This window comes from Podarcis raffonei, chromosome 4 (assembly GCF_027172205.1).
Source record: "Podarcis raffonei isolate rPodRaf1 chromosome 4, rPodRaf1.pri, whole genome shotgun sequence".
In the NCBI taxonomy this organism is placed as follows: domain Eukaryota; kingdom Metazoa; phylum Chordata; class Lepidosauria; order Squamata; family Lacertidae; genus Podarcis; species Podarcis raffonei.
In genome coordinates, this window is record NC_070605.1 from 67,018,933 (window position 1) to 67,046,853 (window position 27,921).

At 45.1% G+C, this 27,921-nt stretch overlaps 1 protein-coding gene across 2 annotated transcripts in view; it reads right to left on the reverse strand.

Annotated features, from left to right (window-relative positions):
• Window positions 1-27,687, reverse strand: part of NHS (NHS actin remodeling regulator) — a 249,886-nt gene extending 222,199 nt beyond the window's left edge. For both annotated transcript variants that reach the window (XM_053387129.1, XM_053387128.1), the window contains exon 1: window positions 26,750-27,687. In XM_053387129.1, the coding sequence (XP_053243104.1) occupies window positions 26,750-27,215 (466 nt within the window). In that variant the 5' untranslated portion in view covers window positions 27,216-27,687. The remainder of the gene's footprint in view (window positions 1-26,749) is intronic.
• Window positions 27,688-27,921: the final 234 nt, after the last annotated feature.

The window sequence follows — 27,921 nt, forward strand, 5'->3', positions numbered from 1 at the left end:
TTTGGGAGGGCATTGTTCCACAGCCTTAAACAATCTTAGGGAGCACTTTCCCCCATATCACCTTGTTAGTCACTGAAGATCAGTGAGAGACTCCCTTCTTGTCCTGCTACCATCTTGTAGACACCAGCAAGGGGGGAGCGTTATCTGTTTGAGTGCCTTTTCTAGGGAACAAGCTCCCCTCAGAGTTGTGGCAGGCGCCAACATTTCGGCCATTTTTATTTTCCCAACTGCCTATGCTGCCAGTTAATACCAGTTTGTTCTTCCTTTTCATGATTACTTTTGCATATGTGCTGGTTCCACTGGAATTTCATTTCTGACATTTTACACCACTTTGAGATTTTAATGAAGAATGATAAAAATAATTGAAATAAATAAAATTACAGTAGTGCCTTGGTTCTCGAACGGCTTGGCTCTCGAATAGATCGGCTCACAAACGCCGCAAACCTGGAAGTAAGTGTTCCAGTTTGTGGAGGTTTTTTGGAAGCTGAACGTCCAACACGGCTTCCGATTGAGTGCAGGAAGCTCCTGCAGCCAGTCAGAAGCCGTGCCTTGGTTTTCAAACGGTTCTGGGAGTCGAACGGACTCTAGGAACGGATTAAGTTTGACAACCAAGGTACCACTGTATATCTAGTGGTGTGTGGGAATTGATTGGGGTTGAGAGGGAGAGAGATAAGCCTTAATGTCAAAGACTATTTCGCCAAAAAAAAGCCCTCCACCTTTTGAACATTCAGAAAAGAAAGACTTGAAAACTCCAAACAGTTTCAGTACAGCCCCACCTTCCCTGGTTGTTTCCCCCTTCAACAACAAAATGCCTTTTCAAATGGGGAGGGGGGTAACTGGTGCCAGGAGGGGCTCACAGAGAGGCACCTGTCTGATTCTCAGTTGAAAACGATACGCCCAAGCATTGATATCACTTCCTTCAGAGCGACAAGCACCATGATTGCAGGAGGAACTGATATTCCTGAGAATGCTCAGGAGTGCCATTTTAATAGAAGCACCTGCATATGAGCTCCCCCTTTGCAAAGGTAAGGCATTTTTACTGGCAATGAGGGTAGAAACTGAAGGCTGGCGATGGCAGTGATGAATGATGAACCCCCTTTCCAATCTGTTCTAGTCTCCAAGTGGCTAGGGTCAACTGGAAATGGGGCATACCATTGTAAATGGTGGGAGTTTCAAAGCCTCTCCACATTTATCTAGCTCTATAAACCCTAACCAATGAACACTCCCCCAACCCAAACAAATGTTTCAATTATACTGGTGCTTTTATTGAAAAAGATTTGGTAACATTTTACTCGCTTCCTTACACCTTCAGAATGCAATAGGCCCAAACTTCCAAGTTCCACAATGCATTGCAAGATCATCTGCTCACTGTTGTTGCCTGGGTCTCACCTGTTGGGCCCACACAGCCTATGACCCAGCCTTTCCACATCATCATGGAGCAAAGACCTCCATTCCAAAGAAGACAGCTAAGGAACTCTGGCTAGGAGAGGGGGACAGATGTGAGGAAGCCACAAACTGTCCTATTGGCACCGCAACTGCCCTGTCCCAGTCCTTTCCACCATTTTCCCTTCTAGAATGGCTGGTGTCACCATGATGAGCAGCCAGGGATGTGACAGGAAGAAAAAAGCAGCCAGTTGAGCCACACCCCATTGCATGTACTGCTGGGCACGTCTCCCATTAAGCTACTAGACACGTATTGAGATCCAAGAGTGTACTAGGCACAGTCCCTTCCAATGTTGCTGCGTAGCCCCAGCCTCACTGCTGTCCCCACCCACCCCACTTGGCAAGGCAGCAGCTGTATTGCCTGTGTTAGAAGGCACGTCACTACTGAAAAACCTGATCCCTATCTAGTAGGCTTACATCCCTTTGTGTTGAGTACAGCACAAGCATAGTTTGGCGCTGTGTGAATCAACTTTCACTTAAGCAACCCTCAAAGACTTAGTTTCCCCCAATCTGTGTTGTGCGGAGTCTAAATTTGCTTAAAATAAACGTAAAATAATTTAAAACGAGAATGTTTGGCACCATGGAGCTTCTTCTGGTATGAGCACCTAGTTGAGTCCTGCGCAAAAGCTGTCTGACCTACACAGCTTTCAAAACGGTTAAGTGAGGGTGGGAGGCAAGGCTCAACATTTTCCCTTCGATTTTCTGACAACTGACCTGAAAGACAGCAACAACACTAGTAGTGTCTGGGAAAGGCTGAAAGAAACAGACGGGCTGTTTGGCCAATGCTTCATTTCTAAAGCAAGGCATGCTGGGTATTAGGATCCCATCTTCCAACAATAAGGCTCTTCTCCAGACCCAGGTCTCCAAATAATAATAATAATAATAATAATAATAATAATAATAATAATAATAACAATAATTTATTTATACCCTGCCCATCTGGCTGAGTCTCCCCAGCCACTCTGGGCGGCTCCCAATCAAGTGTTAAAAACAGTACAGCGTTAAATATTAAAAACTTCCCTGAACAGGGCTGCCTTCATTTGTCTTTTAAAGAGAAGATAGCTGCCTATTTCTTTCACATCTGAAGGGAGGGTGTTCCACAAGGTGGGTGCCACTACCGAGAAGGCCCTCTGTCTGGTTCCCTGTAACCTCACTTCTCGCAATGAGAGAACCACCAGAAGGCCCTCGGCGCTGGATCTCAGTGTCCGGGCTGAATGATGGGGGTGGAGATGCTCCTTCAGGTATACTGGACCGAGGCCGTTTAGGGCTTTAAATGTCAGCACCAACACTTTGAATTGTGCTCGGAAATGTACTGGGAGTACGGAACGTACTGGGAGTACTGGGATGTAAGGAAATAGCTCATGACTACTCTGTTGCAAAAGAAAGGCATTCTGAACATACTTAAAGGATTTCATTTCATTGTTCATCATTCAATATTCCTAATAATATTCCCTACCTTTTCAACTCATTTTTTTAATTAAAAAAATCAAAACACTTTGAAAACCTGAAATTTGGGGAGAAACTATGACAGACCTCCATATAAAAATAAAAAATTGACTTTGAATGATTAAGGCAACAACTATGTGTAAACTTGCCGACCATAAGGCCTATTGAACTTGGTGGAATTTACATCTGAGTAGATGTGCACATCTGAGTAGATGGTTTTTCCATAGTGAAAAAACACACACAGATAACTGCTGGCATGGACTTTCATGTCCAGCATCAAATTCATTGGCACTAGTGAATTTTTTGTTGCCTCTCCCTAAATATCCAACTGTTTTCATTCGAAAAATATTTCTCTTTTATTTTAAAGGGAATTCAGTCCAATATCCAAACAAACAGACCTCCCTCACATCACGTCAACATACAATTGGGACTCTCTGATGTCTGTGTTTCTATCAGCGGAAAATACAGTGTGCTTATTTGTATAACTGGCTCACGCTGCAAAATTTGTATTCTTGCCTCTTCAGTTATGGTCTGCAATTTTCTAGAGCGGAGCTAATACCGCAGACAAATGTTCCTATGTCAGTACTAGATATACGTTTGTTGTTTCAGCTTTGACTCAGAAAGCAAAGCAGGCAGCATCAATATGGTTAGGGCAAGCAAAAACAATTATGAGAAACATCAGCAGTATATACCTAACTGTTAAACAAAAATGTATTTTTCTCTTATTCAGAGAAATAACAAAGTGAGCCATTAGTTCAAATATGCCATTAATTTTGAACATTTATCTCCATGACTTTGTGAGTGTTCAGGTGAGCTTTCTTTATCTCTGTTATTTTTAATGTATTTTTATTAAAGATTTCTTGGTTTACAAAAGTACGCGCAATGTCTCTTTTTTTCAAGTTACATTTTCTACAGGTCAGTTTCATTTGTTGAGACATTAGTGTTCTGCCTTGCAGGACATAGGATGAACTGCTGTAATGTAATAGCTAAATCTGAGATCCTAGCCGTATTAACCTGCAAGTAAGTTCCACTGAACTCACTGGGACTTACTTCTGAGTAGACATGCATATAGGATTAGGCTACATGAGGCTGATCTATAAACTGGACAGGGTTGTTACTCTTAAAGGGTTGCATGCAAATTGTAATTTTAGAAATCAATCAATCAATCAATCAATCAATCAGAGCAGCCTCCAATTCAGACTTCTGCCATGAACATCTGCCATGAAATCATACTCCTCAACCATGCAGGCCTACCAATAGGCAGCCTTCCTCAACCTGACGCTCTCCAGATGTTGTGACTGCTGGCTGGCTGGGGCTGATGGGAGATGCAGTTTAACAACATACGCAGGTTGAAGGCTGAGGTAATGTGAGGCAACTACCTTAAGGCAGCTGACTCTGGGTATTGTGGAAGGCCAGTGAATTGTTACTTTTTGATTTATTCTTATTGTATTTTTAATCCCACAAGAAACATTTATGGAATTTTGTGCTGAGGGTGCCAAAATAGCCTGGACGGCCTTTCATGCTACGCACCTCGATCTGGAAAGGGGGCATTTTCTGTTCCACCTCAGGCAGCAAGATGTCGATCCTGCTATCTGCAGCAATATTACCACATGCCTGTTCCTTACAAGGCTGCTGCAAGGATTCCGATATAATATACATTAAGCATTTCAAGCATTCTCACTTACTATATAAATGACAAGGGTTTTAGTACATCCTCTTGCCAGGTTACCACACCCAAATCACAAGCACAGACTAGAAGGCCAACTTCCCTCAGAAACACTGAATGAATAGAAAACCTACTCTTTAGCCGTGCCCACCCAGATTTTGAGTACATATGGGGAGGTTAAAAAAAGAGGTAAAGGTAAAGGACCCCTCACAGTTAAGTCCAGTCGCAACTGACTCTGGGGTTGCGGCGCTCACCTCGCTTTACAGGCCGAGGGAGCCGGCATTTGTCCGCAGACAGTTTTTCCGGGTCATGTGGCCAGATGACTAAGCCACTTCTGGCACAACGGAACACCAAAACACCAGAGCAGCGCACGGAAATGCTGTTTACCTTCCTGCGTGCTTTTGAACTGCTAGGTTGGCAGGAGCTGGGACCGAGCAACAGGAGCTCACCCCGTCACGGGGATTCAAACCGCCGACCTTCTGATCAGCAAGCCCAAGAGGCTCAGTGGTTTAGACCACAGTGCCACCCACATGACTCTATGGGGAGGTTAAAGGGTGTTAAATAGTAATCCCAGGTAAGTGATCTTGAGTGTAAAATTAAGAGTATGATGATGAAAAGTTCAGAGCTATGCTTTTGTATTTATGTCTGCAAAAACAGTTTTATTGGGTTGTGTGGTTTTTTTAATGACACCCCTTTTTGAATTACTTAAGGAATTAAAGCAAAGCCCACCTTGGGAGTTCAAAGGATGTCCTTCTAGATGGGACCAATATAGGACAATATCTTTCTAACCTTGCACATTCTTCTGTTACAAAGGATTCCGATTCCACAAAAAAATATTATTATCAGATCGTCTGTCTCTCATGAAGTTGCTCCCTCTTTCAATTCAACTTCAACAGGTATTACATAAAGAGGATTTTCCCCAAGATATCTTTCATATCTTTTCAGCATTTTTACCCTATTTTAAAATTTGTCTATCATTTTTCATCTTTCTGGCTCTAGAAAGCTAATAAAAATTGATAGTCTCCCTGAGGAAAAACAGGTGAGGAGATAAGAAGAAGAAGAAAAAAACCTACATTATGTCATCCCCATAAATCTTTCCAAAATAAACAGTATTTCCCTTTCTTGTTAAATGCTTTTTAAAGATCAGATTCTGGTTTGTTTTATTAAGCATTCTTTCAGTGCTGTGGTAATCTGACAACGGTCCCGTCATTAACTACGGTACTTAGTCTGCTTGGTAGGTTACTTTCTAAAAGCAACACACAACGCAGGTTCTACAAGAAGCCAGCAACACACAAAGAGAACTGACAAATTTCTGAGCCAACAAATTGTGCCCGGAGAGGTTTCAAGGGTAGGCTTTGGTCGAATCCAATAAAAGCAACTCATAAAATTAAAGCTGCAATCAACAAACACTTTATCTGGGAGTGAATCTCATTAAATGCAGACTTACTTCTGAGAAGACATCTATGGGATTGTGCTGTAAATTAGGGCCAAGACTAGTAACAGAGCAAATGAAACAGATTCAGGGTCCTGTCACAGGTTAGGGTTCCAGGACCATATACTGTATTTATTATACTCCAGAATCTCAAGTGTGCTCTAATGCACAGAGCCCTTGCATGGAAATGGACTTCCCAGTTCACTGCAATTCATGTGAGATAACCAGCCTCATATAACCAACAAGCTTAAGTTGAATTAATGCATGAAGGAGTTAATACCATAGAATAAGCAGTCCTTTAGCTATGTACGTTTCTCTTATATTGGGAGGAAATGGGCAATTGAGTCTCTTGTGCACCCCAAACCTATAAATCTTTGTATACCCAAAGGTTTGCATGGACCAAGCAGACTTTGGATGTCTTTAAACTGAAGTCCTCACACCAAGTATCACAGTACACGTGGTTTTCATTTTTTTATTGGATTCTGTCTATGAATCGCTTCCTATAAAACACACCCCAAAGCGTTTTCACAGCAAAAACATCAACAATAAAAGCAGTTCCATATATACAAACAATTACAACAACTCTGCCTGTAAAAACATTTTCAAATCTAATAGAGATACAGATTGAGATAAAAAAATTCCACTTAGAAGACTTGCTGGAAAAAAGGAAAGCAACAGAGACAGTGCCTGTCTGACATGTAACAAGAGACAGTTTGGAAAAGTAGGTGTCATCACACTAAAGGTCTGGTCCATATAACTACCTGATGGGATGGTATCTGCAAGAGGCTCAGTGATTAGTTGAGCATATAAGGCGTGAGATGGTCTTTTAAAATTGTGTTAATTTTCAAAAGCAAATCACCCTGTGCCCTGGGATTTTCAGAGAAGGAGGGGAAAGAGGGGGGAAATCAAACACCTCACCAGGTAAACAGAGTTAATATCTGAATTGTCGTTTCACTCCTGATTAAATTTTCAGATGGAAACATGATATAATCTTAAGCAACGACTCCCAGGCAATTTTTGCCCTACAACTATAATATTTTGAAGGGATCAAAGCTAGAAATGAATGCATAACAGTGATCTCACGACAATTTACAAGACACCTGTGGGTGGTAATTCATGCCTTGATCAAATTTTGTTGTAAAAAAGAAAACTTTTACAGTGAATAACCTTGTCTTTCTATGGACTTTTTCTTCATGGTCTACCGCATTCAGAGTGAACCTAAATTGTCCTCCAAAAGTTTTCAGGGGAAAGAAACATGGCGCCTCCTATGCTTCCAATGGTGTTGTGGCTGACCAAATTCAAAAGAAGTATTCCACCCATCCTATGTGGTCCAGACAGGGGAATCTTTGTCAACGCAAGAGCCACATTCCCACATTGGAATCCTACCAGAGGCTGCAGGCCAGTGGTGGATCAATGGCAGCAAAACATCTTGAGGTGGTTCTGGCCTAGCAAAAAGGTATTTGTGACGGCTGATCCAAAAATATAGGCAATGCAAAACCACTCTCTTTGGATAGTCATTTGGAGCCAAGCCAACGTGTGCTTCTTTCAATAACACCCAATGTGAGGCAGATGGGATGGGGTAGCATGAAAATCTGAATCAACAAAACACAACACAACTGGACCAGCCAGTCTACAATTAGTATTCCTGTCCAGTCCTTTGAATGTGAAGTTTGTTTGCTTTTTACTGACATGAGATCAAAGTCTCCTAAAAAACAGCACCTCCAGCACTCAGCCATCATATAGCCCACATCAGATCTTTAATATACTTTTTGTCACTGCTTTTTAAAAATATTAAATTAACTCCCATGGCACTATCTCATCTCAACGTGACTGTAATTAAAACGGCACATGTGGTCCATAACACTGGCGATGAGTATTGCAGTTTTCTTTCCAGTCTTCCTGATGGAGAGTTTGGAAGACTTGTGTGCCATCACTGTGAAAACAAAGGCAATTTTTTTTTTTTTTGCCCTTGAGAGATGGGATCCAGTTGTCAATAATGAGCTTGCTTGCTTACGAAAGGAATGAAAATCATCACATCCCTGTGTCCCAGTCATATGCTCAAACTCGTTAGGGCTATGCAGTAACTGGAAACACACGGCTATTTTTAAAATAAAAATTTCACCATTGCCACTTGAGAGGTGGTAACCCACTGAGTATTTTCAGTTCCATAGAGAGAGCCTCTTAAGAAGTGATTGGTACCATGCAGGCCAACGGGCTAATGCATCTATATGCATTCTGATTGGTGCTTGCATATTTCTCTGCTAAGGTTCATTACATAGAAAGCTTCCCACCGTTTCCTCCAGAATCTCAAAGCCACATTATTTCTGTCCCACTGCCCCACAGCCCCAATCATATCCTTCTATTTCAACTTTAAAAGAAATGTCACCCAGGGGTCTTATCCCAGGGGTCAGCAACCTTTTTCAGCTGTGGGATGGTCCACTGTCCCTCAGACCATGTGGTGGGTTGGACTATTTTGGGGGGGGCGGGGGGATGAACAAATTCCTATGCCCCACAAATAACCCAGAGATGCATTTTAAATAAAAGCACACATTCTACTCATGTAAAAACACCAGGCAGGCCCCACAAATAAATAAAATAAATAAAAGGACATATTATACTCATGTATAAACACACTGATTCCCAGACCGTCCGCAGGCCAGATTGAGAAGGCAGTTGGGCCACATCCGGCCCCTGGGCCTTAGGTTGCCTAGTCCTGGTCTATCCCATTCTCTGGCCAATCAGCTCACTGCACTACTCAGGCAACCCCAATCCAAAAGTATTGCTATGACCGGGAAGTCTCTCTCATCCATCGCTGAGCATTTTACAGGCTCCATCTTTCCTGTTTTCAAGAGGGCAGTACACTCAATCAAGGCACAAGAATTAGCATAGATGGGAATCAGGAGCTGCAGAGAGAGTTATAATTCTTCCTAATCCTTAATTCTTCCTAATTCTTCCTGGCTGTGCAAATTATAATTGCAAAAGTAACACATACATAAGCAGAAGGTAAGGAATTCAGGACTGTCAGAATCCCATACCGTTTTCAGAACCAAGGTTAGAGAAATCCTCTAAAAAACAGGATGTGCATTTATCAAATGCATGGAAATGCCCCACAGGCCACACCAAACCAAACTGTTGGCCAACTCCAGAAGTAGCAATACCAGAATTGCATTTTAGCAGGCAAGAGTATCCTGCATAAAATTGCCTGAAACAGTTCCCAGGTTTGAGGGAACTCTCCTCCCAAGGCAGCCCTGTGAGACACAATCTGAAGTCCAGTAGGTTCCCTCCCCTCTGGAGAGGCTTTTCAGTGGGTACAAGGCACAGGAAGGCGGATAAAGGAAGATCCATAGCTCAGGCTCATCTTCCACTCCGGCAGTATCAGGAACAATCCTTTATTTTAGCATTTTATTTGCTCAGATATACTTGGGAGGGTTAAATATAATGGTGCTTAGTCTAAATTGGCACTCTAACTCAATGCAAACTAGTACAGCCCACAGGGTGTAAAAACTTTAATCAATAAATATAACTGTACTTAGATCACACTACATCCAGGAGGAGACTTTGCTGAACACCAGTAATGATTCTGCATATCTAGGCCAGCCTTGATTATATGCTGTAATAAACACTAGGGAGGAAAAGGAGCTAATTCTTGAGTTTAGTTACTCTTTACAGATTCATGGCTCCATAAACAGGCCTCCAGAGTTCAAACTTCAGGTGTTTGGCCTCACAAATAGTTTTATTTAGCACATGTCAGTCATACCACTCAAACCTTAACCACCTCCATGTCAAGAACTAGGGGCACTTAGAAATCAGAGTAATTGGTGCTCCTCCATCCTGAGATCAAAAAATTGCAACAGATGGAATAGGTACAGGTGGGGAAGAGAAGGAGGCATACAGAAAACAGAGGATACCTGAAAGAGGGTGGGGCTGATAATAGCCAAATAATGAACCAAACTAGCAAGCCCTAAAAAATGAAAACTGAATGTCTATTCACTCACACACAAATATAATATGAAGGATTTGAGATTCCTTGATGTTAAAAATCACGAGGAGCTGGCAAAACTAAACCATGGAAACTTCCGCTAGTCAGACTGCACTGAGATGGACAGGACACGTGTATTAGCATAAGTTTTTCCATTTGTTTCTATGGCGCAGCAGACTGCTCTGTGGGATTGTGCCCAGTTTGCATTTAGACTAGCAGAAGGCAAAGGCATTGTTGAATAATCAAAATGCTGAGAATATCCACAGTAATGTGACAAACAGTTCTGTGGAACCTCAAAGACTAACAAATTGCTTATGGCACATGCTCTCAGGGACTACAGTCCCCAAACTAACAAATGTGGTAGTCATGAGACTCTTTGTCGCTTTTGCTGCAACAGACTAACAAAGCTACCTTTCTGGAAATTGTTGCAATGGAAGAAATTGTTGCAATGGATTCCAGTGCAAGAGAGGTTCTTGCACCCATTCCCTCTCTGGCATTTCATACCTGAACTTATATGAAGCAGTAAATATGTTTGAGAAAACTGATTTTTGTGTATTACAATGTGAACTGGCCTGCCCTTCATCTCCAGAACTAATGTACTGGTCAGAAAATACCAGTAATTATCTGTTCTATTTTGCACTTCTCCAACATTTTATGATATAGATGTAAAAGGAAATGAACCACAGTGTGTTGAAATTCACATTTTAGGATAAAATGTTTATAAATATACATATTTGAAAAGATATTTTATACATGTTTAAATATATATTGTACCAGAAAATATCAGTATTTGAATGTGTATTTTCAGGTTTTTTAAAACAATGCAAATTAATGTGGAATTGGGACAGAAAAGAATTGACATGAATGAATATCTGTGAAGTTAGCATGGACCAGATATAGACTGATCAATCCACCCCTAAATGAAAATCAATTTAGATCTTTCTGTTCTATTTGAAATTAGCACACCTCTCCAAAGAGATCACTCCAAAGCATGGAAGAGTGTTGAGCCCCACCCCCTCTTTTTCCTCTTCTTGTGAGAAGAGCTAGAAAATCTGTCTGCCAAATTGTAGTCATATAACCTCATTTCTTTTATTCCATACCACCTGCAAAGGGTACAAATGACACCAAAGCAACTTTTTAAAAATAATAATAATCAAGTTCCCAATTATCAGATGGCATGGAATACAGGGAACTGCTAAACTGTAATACTATGTTGCAAAATTTCACTGCACGGCCCCAGCCTAATTTTTAATATGACAACTGTGTTTTATTGCTGACTTCCATATTTCTATTACCAGAAGGCCGAGCCTACTGCAGTCCTATGCTGTTGCTTCTAACAAATGGATTGTGACGGCATTAGAAGATAGACAATAATCAGCTTTTTAATAATAATAATAAGAAGAAGAAGAAGAAGAAGAAATTCAATTCAGACCACATTGTTAATTTGCAACCTTTTTAATGGATTGAGCCCAACAACCCCATTCTGTGTTCACCTTATCACCTTGTACCAGTGCAATGATATAGCCTGAATCCCTGACTTACAATAGCCAACAGAACTTGTATATTCATGTTCAGAAGCAGAGCAACTGTGTCATGAAAGGGTCTTCAGAAGGGGAGAGGGGAGAGAGCAGACTTAGAGGAAACCAGCGGTAGCATATCCATATGTCACAGGGATATGCTGTAGCCCTGATACGAGCAGAAGGTTGCACATACAAAACCTACACAAATCTAAGCAAGAGATTTCTATTGACTTTTTGATGCCAAGTATGTGCGAAAGAGAACTACACTGGGCCAAGTGAGGCAGAACGACTTCACAGCGTAAGAGCCAACAGTATCATAAGCCAAGGGTTGTAATGAAAATAATGGTGGTTAGATGTATCATTCATTTTTTAAAACCTTTCAATAAGCCCTGACTAGAAGGAAAATGTTACTGTTCCACCTGTTACAAATGTAAAGATCTGACTATAACAACAAAACTATATCAGAGAGTTTATATTTCATCATGTTTGCATGCAGCATTAAACCATAGTTTAGTGCCATGTGAATGAGCCTTCATCAACCAGAGCCAAGTACTGGGCTTGCTTCCTCCCCTCCCAATCTCTCCTCTTCCTGGGCAGTTGGGAGGACAGTCTGCTAAGTTTACTTTCAAAGAATCTCAGCTTAGCACTAATAGGCGAAGCAGAAATTCTGTTTTTAATCAAACAATGGAGAGTTGCAAAACCATGGGTTATGAAAATAAACATCTGCCAATATTCCTGCTGTGCAGATCCAAGGGGCCTTTCAGTTCCATGTTGTCCACACCAGCAGAGAACTATGCCCCAGGTTTTCAGAGATTCCTGGGTGAAAAGCAAACATGACAGATTTTAAGTGGGGTGGAAGTGGTTGGCTTACATATTCTCCTCATTGAGTCAAGTGGGTTTCCAGGACAGAAACTGTGCCTTCAAAATATTCCACACACTTATAATGCTACACATCTTCCTTCAGCCCAACAGTGGTAGGAGACCAAGAGGGGACACTGCACCAGCCAGACATTCCCATTGTCCCCCAACACACACAGTCCTGACTTCAAGATCCACTGCCGTCAGATGCTTGAAGAGTGAACTGCTACAGATGACACAAACAGGTAAATGAAAACACATACTACAGGAAAGTGCTTGGGGAGAGTGGCAGGGAGCTTGCTAGACCATGGAGGTTGCTTCAGCAGAGGTTGTCGCTGCTTGCACCACCATGACCAGTGCAGATGTACATTGTACAGGATGCCCAGTACAGCACTCGTAAGTAAATATTCCCTTACAGTCTACCATACTCATTAATTATAATCAGATTCTAAGCACATTTCCACGCAACTGAATGAAGCTGATGAATGATTCTCCCAACTAAGCACGCTTAAACTCACAATAGTAGGCAATCATTGCTAGGGAGAAAATTCTATTGAATTCACCAGGGTCTACTTTCCGGTAAAGAAGGTGGTTAGAAATACAAATCTAAGCTTACACAAAACATATTTTTCCCTTAAAAGACACCTGATTACCACTTGATTTCCATTCACAGCTGCTTTTTCTCCAATAACTTTGATAAAACAAAGTTTAACAACGTGACAAACTGAGTGCCTAACTGGTATTACACTGGTAGCAAGATCTGCAAACATGTGGTGAGGTTTTTCTTAAATTCTGTATCAGGCAAGTGGGGGGTGGGTTGTCCACATCAAGCTGCGATCTTGCAATATCTCCCCCACTACACAACTAGCTTTATTGTGGAGGAGGAAAGACTCTCATTGGCACTAATGTGGTTTTTGCCTAATGCTAATTGCTGCAGGGGGGGCGGCGGCAGCAGACATATTTAATGAAATCATGGCTGGAGACAAAGGACTTAAGACTCCCCTCCCCATGCCCTGTGGCGTAGACAATGACACCCACCAAACACATCCTTGGTGTTTAATATTAGACAACTCATGTGAATGCTAACCACGTCAGTTAACATAATATGTAGCTGGGCCCCCTAAGACGAACAGAAGAATAACTATCGGGGAAGCTAACTATTAGCTCAAGAGATGGGGCACTCTGCATGCAAAGTTCTAAGTTCAATTTCTGGCATATCTAGTTAAAAGGAGCAGGTAAGCTGGTGGTGAAAGTCTGAAATCCCAGGGAGCTGCTACCAATCAGAGTTGGCAATGCTAGACTACAAAAGTGAAACAGTTCAAGGTAAGGTGGCTTCCCACTTAACAGGTGACACTGCAGCCCCACATACTGGGATGAGCAGAGGGTAGATTAGAATCTGTTGGTAGATCTTGGTTTGATTTGCAGTAGATCGGCAAGGGTCTCCGACTCCTAGTTGTTTAACAACAGCAAAGCAACTTTTTCTTCCTTAATCAGGCTACTGAAATGAAGAAAGCTAACTTTCGTGGGAAAGGGATGTGACCTCAGTTCAGTTCTGTGACAGAATATAAACTCCCAGGCTCAGAGCCATCCTGTTGTTTTCAGCTCTTAACTGTGGGCATGCAGTTGGTCACTCCTCGTTGGTAGATCTTGGGTTTCTAGTCAAAACAAAGTAGATCCAGCAACACTTAACTCTCGTCTACCCCTTCTATGTGTGTCTACTCAGCAATACGTTCAATTCCATTGAGTTCTGTGGGACTTACTGATAGATAAGTGGGCATAGCACTGCAGTCTCAATATACCGTATTTTTCGTCCCATAGGACGCTCCGTCCCATAGGACGCACCTAGTTTTTTTGGGGGGAAATAAAGGAACAATTTCCCCCCCCAAAAAAAAAAATCCCCCCCCAAAAGCAGGTCGGGGGAACCTAACCAGGTCGAGGAACAGCGGGATGGCGGCGCTGTGCCTCCCTGCTGTCCCCCGAGCTTGTGGGGCTGGCCGATGTCTGCCCGGCACGCGGGGTGCTCTGTTTCAGGGTGCCCCGCCTGGCGGGCGGCAGGCTGCTATCCGCAGCGTGGGGAGCCCTGCGGGGAACTCCTGCAGGGCTCCCCACGCTGCGGATGTCTGTCCGGCGCATGGGGCGCTCTGCTTTAGGGCGTCCTGCCTGCTGGGCGGCAGGCTGCTATCCACAGCGTGGGGAGCCCTGTGGGGATCTCCCGCAGGGCTCCCCACGCTGCGGATGTGTTCCCGAAGCGCCGGGCACTCTGCTTTCAGGGCGCCTGACGCTCCGGGAAGCAGGCTGCTATCCGCAGCCTAGACAGCCCTGCGGGATCTCCCACAGGGCTGCCTAGGCTGCGGATGTCTTCCTGAAGCCTGGAGAGCCAGAGGGGTCGGTGGGCACCGACCCCTCTCGCTCTCCACGCTTCAGCGAAAGCCTGCACTCACCCCATAGGACGCACCCAGATTTCCCCTTCATTTTTGGAGGGGGAAAAGTGCGTCCTATAGGGCGAAAAATACGGTAACTGTCCTACATGACCATGTGAAGTTCCAAGTTAAAACATGGTCCACATGCACCTACTTAGTTGCTCTGAAATATTTCAAGTATATATACATATTTGCTACGAACCAAATTAACTATCAGCAAAACACTATTTTTGACATACAGAAACGCTGTGACTTGCCCTTTCTCTGCACATTATACGCTTATAATTTCCTTACATTTTCACTCATCTCCCCTTGAACACATAGGAATTTGTGTATAAAATTCCAAATCTTGAGGCAATTAGAAACACTGCTAATCTTGCTTCATGCTAATTACATCAAAGGGATCAAAGACCGCATCATGCGCAGCCTATCTACCACTCAGATACGCTGAGAGAGTTCATCTTCTCCATTTAATAGCTTGGGTTTAATAGCTGGTGCAGTTCCAGTGGAAAGTTTTTATACTGACATTTGGTTAGAGGATATAAAAGCACAGCTTTTGGGAAAGAAGCCTGCCTTAAAAAAAAAAAGTTGATAGAATCAATTGCATTTGCTCTTCTTTAGACATCATAACATGGCCATCAAATATTGCCATGGGAGTGGTAATCCCGACAGTTGTCAGATGTCATCATTGGACAGGCCATAAAAACGGGTGGAGCAAGGAGATCTGGGCAGCCAGGCTCATTACAGTCTCCAGAGCAGTAAGGAATGTGTTTGGAATAGCACAAACAGGCTCTAAGAGACAGTGCAACGTGTTCCCCGAGAATGGGAATTGTTTCTGCTCCACTCACGGCATGGCAAGATGCTTTAGAAACTCACTGGCAATCTGCAACGGAGGCTGCAATTTGAAAAGAGGGGTAGCAGAAACTCCACAGGGCTAGCACAAGTCCCTTTCATGAGTCAACACAGTTCTTTAGGTTCAAAATCACAGCTTCTCATTTGGGAAACTCTTCCATTTTTCTGAACACAACTCCTCCCCCCCCCACCTTACATCATCCTATTCTTTCACAGAGCTGAAGTGATTTGTTACGCCCATTCCTTTCTCACCCACACCTTTGCATACCTATGTTAAGGGCCAGACAGAATCTAATCCTTGGAATATAAATCACAAGACAGACTATGCAAGAAATGTCAACAAAATCCGATTCACTTGAACAAGAGCAGAGTTTGAAAGGCATAATTACGTTTTATATTCACAATTTCCCCCCAAATAGTCCATTCCTTCAGCCCCAGCTCATACTAAACAATAGTTTTTTGAAATATTCCAGACATTTCTCCTTTCCAATTTCTCCCAAAAAAGTCAAACTAAAGCATTTATTATTTAGAAAAAGGCATCCCACCAACGTAGTGTGTTACGTCACATTTTTCCTGTATAAAAATAATCTCATTGTAGAAAGGGAGGGAGAGTCTCGGTTCATGCAAACTATGTGTGAAAATAATCCCAAAGCCTATTTTGCTCTATTAGCAACAACATAGCAATCACATGATAACTTGCACACTACATTTTCTCACCCTGAGATTATTTATCTCTAAACTGTCTTGTAAATGAATCATACTGGGAGAGACAGAAATAAGAAGAGATATTATGAAAACAATTTATAACATGCATGTTCATGCATATTAGTCTTAATCGCTTTTTACAGCAGCCATAAATCATATAGAAATCATATTTCCAACAGTCAAAAGGAATTTAAATTCTGCTCTAATTCTGCTGAATTGTTCCCTGTACATACATTATAAATGATTATACATGCAACTTTATGGAAAATTTTCATTAAGAATATCCGGTCGAAATTCAGTATCCCGCTGAAGGAATCACCTCGGTAAAGGCAGTTCCAAAATCATTTTTCCATATGCATCTGCTCATGGGATTATCATGTGCCGTACCACAGCACATTTCTCACTTACATTGGTATGAAGCAGTGACAGGTTCTTATAACACTACGGGCTGAAGCATAAAGCCCAAAGCATCTTCACAAATTATGTCCCAACCTGACTATTGTCATTTTAATGCTCCTGGCAATGTAGAAGACAGGAAAATGTCAGTCGGTATAACCCAAGATCCACAGCATTCCCAAATAAGCAGCAACTCTGTGGTCATAATTCTGAAAATCACCATGGGCTATAACTAGGGACACGCTGGGTGACATATTTCATCCTCAGGGTTTGTGTCCCTGCAGGAGTTGCAGAACACATTGTGGAGGCTTAGGCCATGGGAAAGTTAGCAGAGCAAGAGAAATCCCATGAGTATTTATTTCTTAATCCAGCAACAACAGCAAAACAGAGAGAAACTTGCTCAGCAAAGTATTGCAGGTTATAACATTTTCACACAGTTCTGCTCCTATAAAAACAATGAAGGTTTTTACCTAGCTCCTTCAGGCTGTTTCACACATCACTTTGTAGGAGGACACACATGACAGACACATATGGCAACTAAAACATTTCAAGCAGCTACAGTCTGCACCCTCTTCTTCTTTTGACTGTGTACAGGTATCCTCCCCACCCCCGACCATGTATACATGCGGTGCCTGGAAATTAAATCAAACCAGGAAATGGCGGGAGATACCTCATGGCTCACAAGGAGACCCTCCTGGAGCCTCAAGGGGACTTGTGAAGGTGGAAAAGGCCCTGAAGAGACCAGAGGCGCAGTGGGGTTTAGTTTAGGCTGCTCAGCCTCCTCATCTAACAGCTAATGCATGCGGTAGCGCAGCAGCAGCAGCAGTAGCCACTTTCCCACACGGCCTCCAGCTGACCTCAGTTCTAGATGCTTTGGTCTGGGTTGGTGAGAGGGTATCAATAAACCTTAGTGCCCACTTCAGAAAATCTTAACACTGCCAGCATTAAGCCGGAAAGTTGGCAAGCAAGACTTCAATATGTGCAAAAATGCAAACCTTCATTTAAAAAGAATTATGGTAACAACATGTGCTTGGGCAGAAAGCCTCACAGACACAAAACCCTGCTTCCCCCACCCCACCCCCGCGTCTGCATGAGGTCGGATGGAAATACGTCTTTCTCCTGCTCCGGATCAATAACCTTTCCCCATGTCTTTCAGGTTTAATCTTCTGGCTCAGAAGAGTCCAGTGGATTTTCCAAATTCTTAATATAAAAGAAGGGAAGCTGCTTCAGTACAAAAGGAAAGTTCAAGTTTAAATGGAAAAATAAACAAACAAGCTAAACCTGCCATGAGTTCTTTATGAGGTTTTGTCTGTTACAGGAAAGACAAGGCTGGAAAGAAAATCGTAGCATTAAGTTTACATTGTTATGCTAGGAGGCTTTATCTTGTCAGTTTTTAAAATTAATTAAATCCAACTCTGGTAGTTTGGTATTACAGCTATGTTCTTCATTTGGATGTTTTGTAAGTAATCCTCAAGTCACTTTCACAGGCCTGAAACCTGCCCCAGGCCAGCCTAACCCAGCCAAAGTAAATGTGGAATAAGGAGGATTTTGAAACTACCTAGCAAAATGACAGGAATAAGTTTTGTCCAAAAACATTCTCCAGCGAATTTCTCACTTTGTAACTCTTTAACTGACAATATCATTGTTTATTTACTGCGTACAAAAGAGACAAATTCTGTCCAGGCTGCGTTACAGAATGCAACTCAGGAAAAGAAATAGAGATGCTCTTCAATCATTAACTGGCTACACTAGTATCATCCTATTTGCATGAACACTTTCACAATGTTTTGGGGCATGATCCCTCTCCAGCTTCAGCTACAGCCGACTTGGATCAAGACACTAAATACAAGACAGAGAGGCATGCATATAAATCAGGCATCCTCAATGACTGACAGCATCTCCTCCATTTGACCCAGGAATGACCTAGGTCAGGTGGATACCATTTCATGAATGGAGGTTATGAACTGCAGAAGGGCCATGGATGTTTATTGCCCAATGCTCCAAGAGTTATACTGTCAGCTGAACTGGCTAAGACTCTCAGAATAATGTCTTTGCTCTAATCTTTGTTGTTGTGCTCCTTAATCTTCACCGTGTGACAGGGTCATAAGTATCTACTCTCCCATCCAAATTGCTGTCACTGCAAGCCACATTTACTGCATTGCCACAAAGTGCTGAAGGGGGTCTGGAACCTTTTACTACCAAGCATGAGAATGGACCAGGGAAGGGGACTGTATCAGCATCAGTCTTAAGGGGGTATCTTCTACATGTATAAGGTTGTCTCCAAAGAGAGAGAAAGTCTAATGGATCAGGTTTACCATCCCCATATTGGAAAGCTTATGCATGTAGAAGTAGTCTCTTTCTGAATGACACCAATAACGCATCAATTGGAGTGCACTTGCTGGTGCTTGGGGTAATGTTGAGGGAATAGGGCTAAGTCCAAACATTCCCAGGGGCTCCTTCATGGATGCTAAATATGTAAATAGCGGCTGGTCTACACAGGGAGCAGAATCGCTTGATGTTTCTCAACAGGGCCATTCAGCCTTCAAGTAAGTTTGGCTAGCAAACACGGTTTGTTTGTCCACCCACCAAAGTAAAATAAAATTAAAATACTTCCTGTGAACAAAATTCACACATGTCATGGAGAATATGGTTTGAGCCTAGCCTCTTTCTTTCAGACATCCTAGTTTTCTATGATCACAGATTTGTTTTTAGTTGTCTCCTGCTGTCAGTCTGATATATTATGGTCCGGGGTGGGGGTGGGAAATCACTGTACTATGGAATTGTTCTTCATGTATAGATCAGTACTAAAACGAGTGTTGAGTTGTATTTATTCTGAAACCATCTTGCTAGTGCTTCACTACTGGCTGAACCACCTACCCATGGATCAAGCCAACTCATTTTTCACGTGACAAGTTAATCTCCCATTCCCCCCCCCCAAAAAAAACCCTGTTCCTACTTAGAAGTTCAGTGTAAGAATGCTCAGAGACAGAAGCTGTGTACATGCTATAAGCTTTTAAACACAGCTATCTATCATTCTTTTTCTCAGTTTGAATCAAAGCTGGTTTGGAGGGAAATGCATCCAAACACACTATCTCCTAAGAAACAACAGGCTAGATATGGAATGTGGCTAATGTCATGGTTATGCTGCTTGCCAAACCAGCAGTGGGAACACAATGGATGAGGAGTACCTTAAATGGGAGTGTGTACACAGCCTAGATTTCCCATTTTAGGGAAGAGGGCACATCTAGGAGGGATGCACTGCAAGAGCAGGACCTCTCCTCCGACTGGGGCCACACTCCATTGCTTACTTAGCACAATGGTGAATCCGCATGTGGCTGGAGACAAGACCCAGCTGTGCACTGAAAAAGAGAGCATGGCACCGTGTCCCTTTGCTTTCTTTCCGTGTCAGCCATTTGGATGGGCAGCCACTGGGAGGATTAAAGGAAAGGCAGCCCTAATACTCTGACCGGTAAATAAATTAGGTCAAGCCAATTCTTGACGGGCTTGCTATGACAATATAATGACAGCTAGATGCATGCTCTCCCTTTGACCAAACAGAGCTAGTTATTTCTAATTTCTATAGAATTAGTTCAGCATGGAGGGGAGCAGCAGTTAGAAGTCGCATTAAGCTATGTTGTACTGTCCTTCAGTGAAACAACTGGTGCAGGTAGGGAAAGGAAGAGTTAGGTCAAAGCTATTATTTCTGTGTCAATATAATCACGGACGGGTTCCATTTCAAGGTCGCTTGCCTTTTGCCTGGATGGGGTGTTACCGAGGAAGCATCATTTTGAGCTTGCCGTGAAAATCTCAATTCTGAAATCTAGCCTCACCCCCACCCCAAAATCCACACACAGAGAGACACAGGTTTGCATGGGAGTGTATGGCTAAGGAAAAACTTAGGCTCAAAGTGCCCGTGCCAACCTCTACCTACAGCAGCCTTTGCCAACCTGGTGCTCTCCACACCAGGACCACCATTTTGGACCACAACTGTCATCAGAGCCAACCAGCACCAGACTGGCAAAGGCTGACCTACATCAGTCAAAAGGAGGGACTCTGGCCAGTTAGGCACAGTAGCCCAAGACTCCCAAGACTTCCTCTTTACCTGCTTCCTAACCTAATTAAACCCTTCCAGGAACATTATTCAGAACCCTACCAGAGGAGACTCTACGCTTGATATACTGCAAGCCAGCAGTACACACATCGTAGAAATACGTGTGAACATCCATTACATCCATATGATGCACACTGCAGCTTTTGAACTCCACATTTCTGCACTCAGAAACCATGGGAAGAAAGCTTAGGTCCACTAATATTCCAGGCATCTTATCCATCTTCTCTTTTTTGTTCGCTCTGGAAGAAAACCCTCCCTTGAATACAAAGCCTCCAAGAGTTTTCTCTTCAAAACCTTCAGCGTTCAGTCCTACCATAGCCAAGCCCGGTTCATTCAGTCATGGTGAACAGGAGGCTGGTCTGTTTCCTCCCTCCTAGTTAGCTCAGCTGCTGTTCCTACTTTCTTCCCCTAGTGATCCCTTCCATCTTCTACATCTTTGCTATTTTCTTACATGTTTCAAGTTAGGACACAAAGCATTCGAAGCAGTTTTGTACCATACTGAGCTCCAGGAAGCCTATGAGGTATCCTCAGCCTTCCATCACAGCCTTTCCCCCAATTGTTCACCAACAAGGCACCTTGTTCTCCAAGAACCAGGCTTGGGAAGTCGCAGGGAGCAGCTCCAAGCAACCACCAGTGTCAGAGTGTTGAGGGCAACTGCTGATTCACTGCAGCCACCTGAAGACAAGCCTTTCCCCACTCCTCTTGCCTTGGAATAGGCAATATCTGCACCTGGTTCTTCTCTTTCACTTCTCATGCAGGTACCTGTGCTGCTTTGCAGCAGTGTGTACTTACACCCCAAATTTCCTTACCTAGCCTGGTTCAGTTCCACACCTAACCTATCGAGCACCCATCATCCTCTCCTCCCTATATTTAGTAACATGACCATTGTGTAATTCTCACTGCCTGCATTTAGCCAAATAATTGCTGCCCCAGTACTGAGCAGGCCTTTGTAATTCATCTTTCTGTTTTGTGAGAAACAGCATACCGCTTCTGAACTCCGATCTGTTGTTGTGTTGCTCATCTGCCCCTTGTTTAAGGGTATAATTCGTCCCATCTCACACTGTAACTCAAACTAAAGATCTGAACAAGTGTTCGTCTCGTACATGTGCATTCCTCAACATGCGTGGACAAGGACACACAGTAATAAGAATTAATTTTTCCTAATTAAATCTTTCTAACTACATACTCAGTATGAGAGGGAGGGGGCTCAGATATAGCATTACTAGATTTCTAAGTATCCTCAGCAGCACTGCTGGTTTTTTAAAAAAATATCCTCAGCTCCCTGTGCTGCAGTTGGGAGTGAAATTGCACCAATTGTCTTTACAGCAACAGTGACAATCTAATGACTTAATAACACATTTTTAAAAATATGGGGGGAGTGGAGAAGGGTGTGTGTGTGTGTGTTTGCAGTTTCAATTAAAAACATTATTCCTCAGTGCCTTGGGAAATATAACCAAACAACTTTATAGTACAGGACGTTCAGCGGGAAACATGCTTTTAGTGGCGATTTGGAAATATACCACATTTTTCCATGTATAACACGACCCCATGTAGAAGACAAACCCTACTTTGGGGAGCCCAAAATTAAGAAATCAGTATTTTAAAGTTGTTCAGTTTTTTAGGGAAATCAGCCAAAGAGTTGAGTTTTGGGGGGGTTTTGGGGGGAAATCGCAAAAAAAAGTTGTTGAGCTTTTGTGTGATCCTCTGTGTTTTGGCACAGCAGGTGAGAGCTGATGGAACCGTGACCAGGTTCCCTCCTCGTTGGCACCATCTTGCCTCTCCAACCAGCTCCACAGCGCTGGTGACTCAGGAGCCACCAGTTCACCCAAGACTTACTGTATAAATCCACGTATAAGACGACCCCCAATTTTTGGCAAAAAAATGGGGGGAAATCAACATCTTGTACAAGGAAAAATGTGTGTGCGTCTAGGGCAGTCTTACCAGTTGGATGCCCTTCAGATGTTTTGGACTGCAATTCCCATCAGTTTCACCCAGTACAAATGTGCTGGCTGCAGCTGATAGGTGTAGTCATTCTAAACATCTGGAGTGTTCCACTGGTTGGGACCAATGACATTATAAGCCATAACATCTGGAGGGCACCAGGATGGCAAAGGCTGGCCTAGGGTGTCCTTAAAGGGAGGATATGGCAGTGCTTCCTTCCCAGCTGTACTGCTGGTGAGACATGATTCATTTCCATTTTCCTTGGCCCATCATGACCCATGCTACATGTGCCAGAAGAATCAGGTTTGAATACAGTCACTTCACAGCATGTTCTGGTTGCCTCCCATTTGTGATACTTAAAAATGGATGCGGTGTTGCCATGTATGTTTCTACCACAGTCAATAAAAAAAAGAGTTCTTCTCCAGGTTGGAGAGTTGGGAACCCTTCCATTTGTGGTGTAACTCCATTATGACACAAAGGAGGCAGCTCACTCCATCCCCAAAATGGTGTGTGCCTGCAATTAAACACCAGTGTAGTGCAATAGTTGGAGCAGAGGTTCTCAAACTGTTTTCTCTGGGCCACACTTTCAGAATAAATATTTGCTCTTGCCAAATTTTTAATTGATAAGAAATACATTGGGAAAACACACACAAAAAACTTCTGGCGGTTGTTCTATTTATTCTACAAATTAAAAAAAAAAATTTTTGATACTATAATATACTATTCTGAAATGTTTAATTGTTTCTTTGATTGTCCTTGAATATTCCCCACCACACTTGCCATCCTCTCCTGCCACACCCTTTGAGAACCACTGGCTTAGAGTGTTGGATTGTGGCCCAGGAGACCATGGGCTATTCTAGTTCAGTGTTGTCCACACTGACTGATAGAGGCTCTCCAGGGTTACAGACAATGCTCTCTCCCAGCCCTACCTGGAGAATTCAGGGATTGAACCTGGGACCTTCCACATGCAATGCTCTACCACTGAGTTGGAGCCTAAACTGGATATGAAAATCAGTCACTCTGCCCAGGGGACCTTGGAACCATAGTTCTGGAACAGACATCTTCAGCAGAGAAGGTTCAGATCTTTGGGGGAAGCAACACCATTCGAACTGGTATGAAATCAACCTAAGTTTGTTGTGCACATATACATTTCCTGCAAAGACTTTAGGTGGCACTACAAAGAGCTAAAAAAAAAAATAAGGCTAGTTCTCATTTGTTATGGTACCACATTGCAAGACTACAAAGCAGAGCCTGAAGCTCTAATCAACTTGCACAGCTTATCTGCCTTACATTAATGCTCAATTATATTCTGCTGATTAGCACACAAAGAACCTGCACTTCCTCAGATCATGCTGGTTGATGTTTCAGGTCAGGAAAAGCCCCGTGAACAGTTGATGTTAGTGAGAGGGTTTCTTTCTCTCTCTGTAAGCTTTTGCTTTCACTGAATGGCCACAAACTGCCTGTGGCCACCGAGTGGAAGGTGTGGGGCTGTTGGCCAGGAAAGCAGCCCTGGAACGCAAGTACAGATTTCTGTACCTCTCAGGCCCGTCTTACCCATAGACACGAGTGGTGCAGGGTGCCGGGGCACCACGTTCTGGAGGGCACCAGGCAAGAGTCTGGGGAACACCAAATGAGTGTGCTGAGTGAGCCAGGGTGCATGCGCCACTCCCACTGAGCGTCAGCTTGGTTTTTTCCCTTTTAGCCTGCAGGCGCCGAATTCTGCGGGGCGCCAGAAGGCTAAAAGGGAATAAACTGAGCCGACCCTTGGTAGGAGTGGCGCACGCTCAGTGTGTTCGCTCACCCAAGGGGTTGAGGCACAGGCACGCATGGCGCCCCTCCTGCTAGCCATCTTCATCTTCAAGCAAGGCATCAGGCACCATGGAGCTCCATGGGACCGGCTTCCCCGGCTCGCTCGCCACCCTTGCCTGCCTCCATCATGCTGCACCAAAGCAGCGCCACACCTGGAGCCTCTGCCTGCCGTGGCCACCACGGCACAAAGTGGCCAGTTGAGCCTGCCTCCTCCAGCCCCCGCAAAGCTGGGCATGTCGCCAGTAGCGCCATCCCGTCCCAAGAGGCTTCCTCTGCCGCTGCTGGTGTTCCCTCCCTTAAAAAAAGGTTGACAACTCTGGGAAATGGGAAGGGGACTGGAGGGATCTTTGCACCACAGTGCTGGATATGCTTAAGACGGCCCTGGTACCTCTCAGTGGAGACTCATTTCCTGTGTTTCATCACAATGGCTGTAGACATTTACAAGAGCAAGAGCGACAATCATCTAGCCCAGATCATCATTCTGCTGCTATGCTCCTTTACAAAAGTGGGTGGGTAGGAAGTCATTGTTTTCTGTGTATAACATTGACCCAAAGCTTGCTCTATAAAGATAAAACCACTAGCATGAAATTGCTGCAAAGGAGGATCCACAATAAGGACCCAACCTCCAGGCATCAATTGTTCTGCAAGCCACATCCAGATGTTGGCAACGGCTGGAGGTCCTGTGCCTGCCTTTTGCTCTTGTCGCTGTGAACGATGAGCACATATGTTGGGAGCCTCCAGCTCACTTGAAAACAACATCAGAGATCCCTCCTTAAGGCAGCTTAAAGAGGGTGGTGGAGAAGGGTATTTCGTGGGGGAATCTAAGCGGGAGGGGAATCAGAGAGAGAGATGCAGAGACGTGCCTGAGGAATCCCTCAAAGCTGCCCCACCCCCTCCATCATCGCCTCCTTGAAGGCACTTCAAGACACCGATCAGGCAGGCAACCTCCCAGAAAAACCACGAAGAGCTGCCTCAGAAGGCGAAGCGGGAAGCCAAGTAACGAGGGACGGAGATCAGCTTTGGTAATGGTCACCTTACGTGTCCATTCTGTACACAGGAGAAAAAACGCTTTTGGAGACTCACGCCTTCACGCACAGGCAGAAGGAGCTAGCCTGCTGCGAAGGAGCCCCCTCCCTTAAGTCTCCAGCATCAGCAAGAAAAGTGGGTCAGGCAGATCGCTCGTTGCACAGGGAGTAGTCGCGAGCTGGAAAATGCCTGCTCCCCCCGCCCGGACCCCTTTGCTTATCCTCCAGCGCTGGATCCCCTCCTCCGCTCCTCTTTCACCTTCCCAATGCGATTAGGTATCGATTCCCGCCTTCCCTGCCCGACCCCTATATCGGACCAGGCGCCTTCGCCTTATCCGCCGCTCAGCCATTCCACCTGCAGAAAACCACTCGGGTTGGCGCGATCCTGCTCGGTAAAGTCACATCCTGGGCCCCGGGCTCGCGGGAATGTGGATCCCGAGGCAGGTAGGGAGGGAGGAGGAAGGCGAGAGCAGGCTTGGAAGAGGCGATCCATCGCGGCTCCTCTCCGTACCACCCACGGCGTTTTAACAAGGAAATCGCTTCTCCAACCAAAACAACCGCGAAGGCGCCTTCCACACCAGTAGCGCGTCCTGGAAAAAGCCTCTCCAAACGCGCACACCCCTAAACTTTACGCACAGTTCAATCCGCAACCTCCCGCCCTACTTACTCCCACCTACCCCCCCAAAAAAAACCCCCACACACCCCACCTAGGAATATCCTTCCCTTTGCTTTACATTCCCCCGGAGAGGGGTAAAAAGTTCGGTACACACTGCAGCTTCACGGACAGCTATAAACACTGGGAGGGGTGTGTGTGTCTTGTATATACACTCGACAACCTCCATTTCTGTCAGGGCCACACCTCCAAAGTGTGCTACAATTTTGGGGATCACCCCTCTTCCTTGCCAGCAATCTCGCCACCTCAAGCAAATCGCCACTCCGCCCTCCTCCCCAAAAAGGCCACTCAGAGATCCATTCTCCTTTTTAACACCCCCCATCTCTCCCATCAGGCCCGTCTTGATGCGAAACTGGCCAGAGGTCAAGGTGAACCATCGCTAAGGTCGCACCAAGGGGAACGAAGGAAGGAGAGAGGCGCATCTAGAGCTCTATAGACGGAGAGAGATAGAGAGAGAGAAATGTTCCACTTACGCACTGCCTCCTGCTTGGGATCCAGGCTGTGTATAACCCCTTGGACGCCGCCGATCCTGCCATGCAGCGCCCGGACCCTGCGCTGGGTGATCTGGATCTCGCCCTCGATCTCCTGAAAGAGGGCGCACGCATGCCGGGCCACATCGGAGAGCTGCCGGAGGATCCGCGACAGAGCCACGTTGCTGAGCGAGCACAGGTCCAGCACCATCAGCGCCGCCGCCTCCTTCTCCTGCCCATCAGCCGGCAGCACCACCGCCAGACCCGCGGCTTCTTCCTCCGGCTCGTCTGTGGCAGCCGACGCCGCTGCCGCTTCGCCCGGCTCCTCTCTCGGGCTGCTCCCCGGCTGAGGAGGAGCAGGAGGCGGCGGCGGCGGCGGCTCGCCTCCCGCGCCCTCGTCCAGCACCGAGGCGATGGGCTGCCGGCGGCACAACCACTGCGGCTCCACGATCCGCTTGGCGAAAGGCATGGCTGGGGAGAGAGTCTGGGCGAGCGCCGCGCTTCGCCCTCCGAAGAAGCCGCTGCCGCCCTCGCGTCCCCGGCGCCGAGTGTCTCTCTCCGGGCTCTTTCCAAACTCGCCTGGCTTCCTCCTCCGCCCGAGCGCCCGTCACTTGCTAGCAGCCGGCATGGGAAGGCGCCGGGTCCCCCATGATCTCTCTCCGCGCGGGCTCCGGGGAAGCGGCCGCGGCCACCTTCGCTTCTGCTGCTGCTGCTGCTCAGTTCCTTCCTTCCTTCCCACCCGCCTCTTCTGCCGCCGCCTCGCTCTCCTCCTCCTTCTCCTTCTCCAGCTGCTGCTCCCGGCAAGCTCCCTCCTCTGCCGCGCGCCCCTTGCTTCGCTACGCAGCCCAAGCCTTCGGCGCGAGAGGTGGATTTTAACAGGGCGCCTTGAATACCCGGAGAAAGGAACGCGCGCCGCTCTTTTGTGAGGAGGAGCAGAGCAGGCAGGCAGGGAGAGACACCCACTCGGCGCAGGGAAGGAGGCGGCGGCGGGCACGGAAAGGCATTCCCCCTCGCGACCGCGAGGGGACACTGCAGGCTCCGCGCAGCGCCTGGTTGGCTGGCTGGCTAGCGGACTACCACCATCAGTGGATGAGAACTTGGGAGCTGGAGGGAGGATTTTGGAAGTTTGGCAGCCCAAGGAAAACATCGCCTTCGAGATGCGCCCAGAGAGAGGA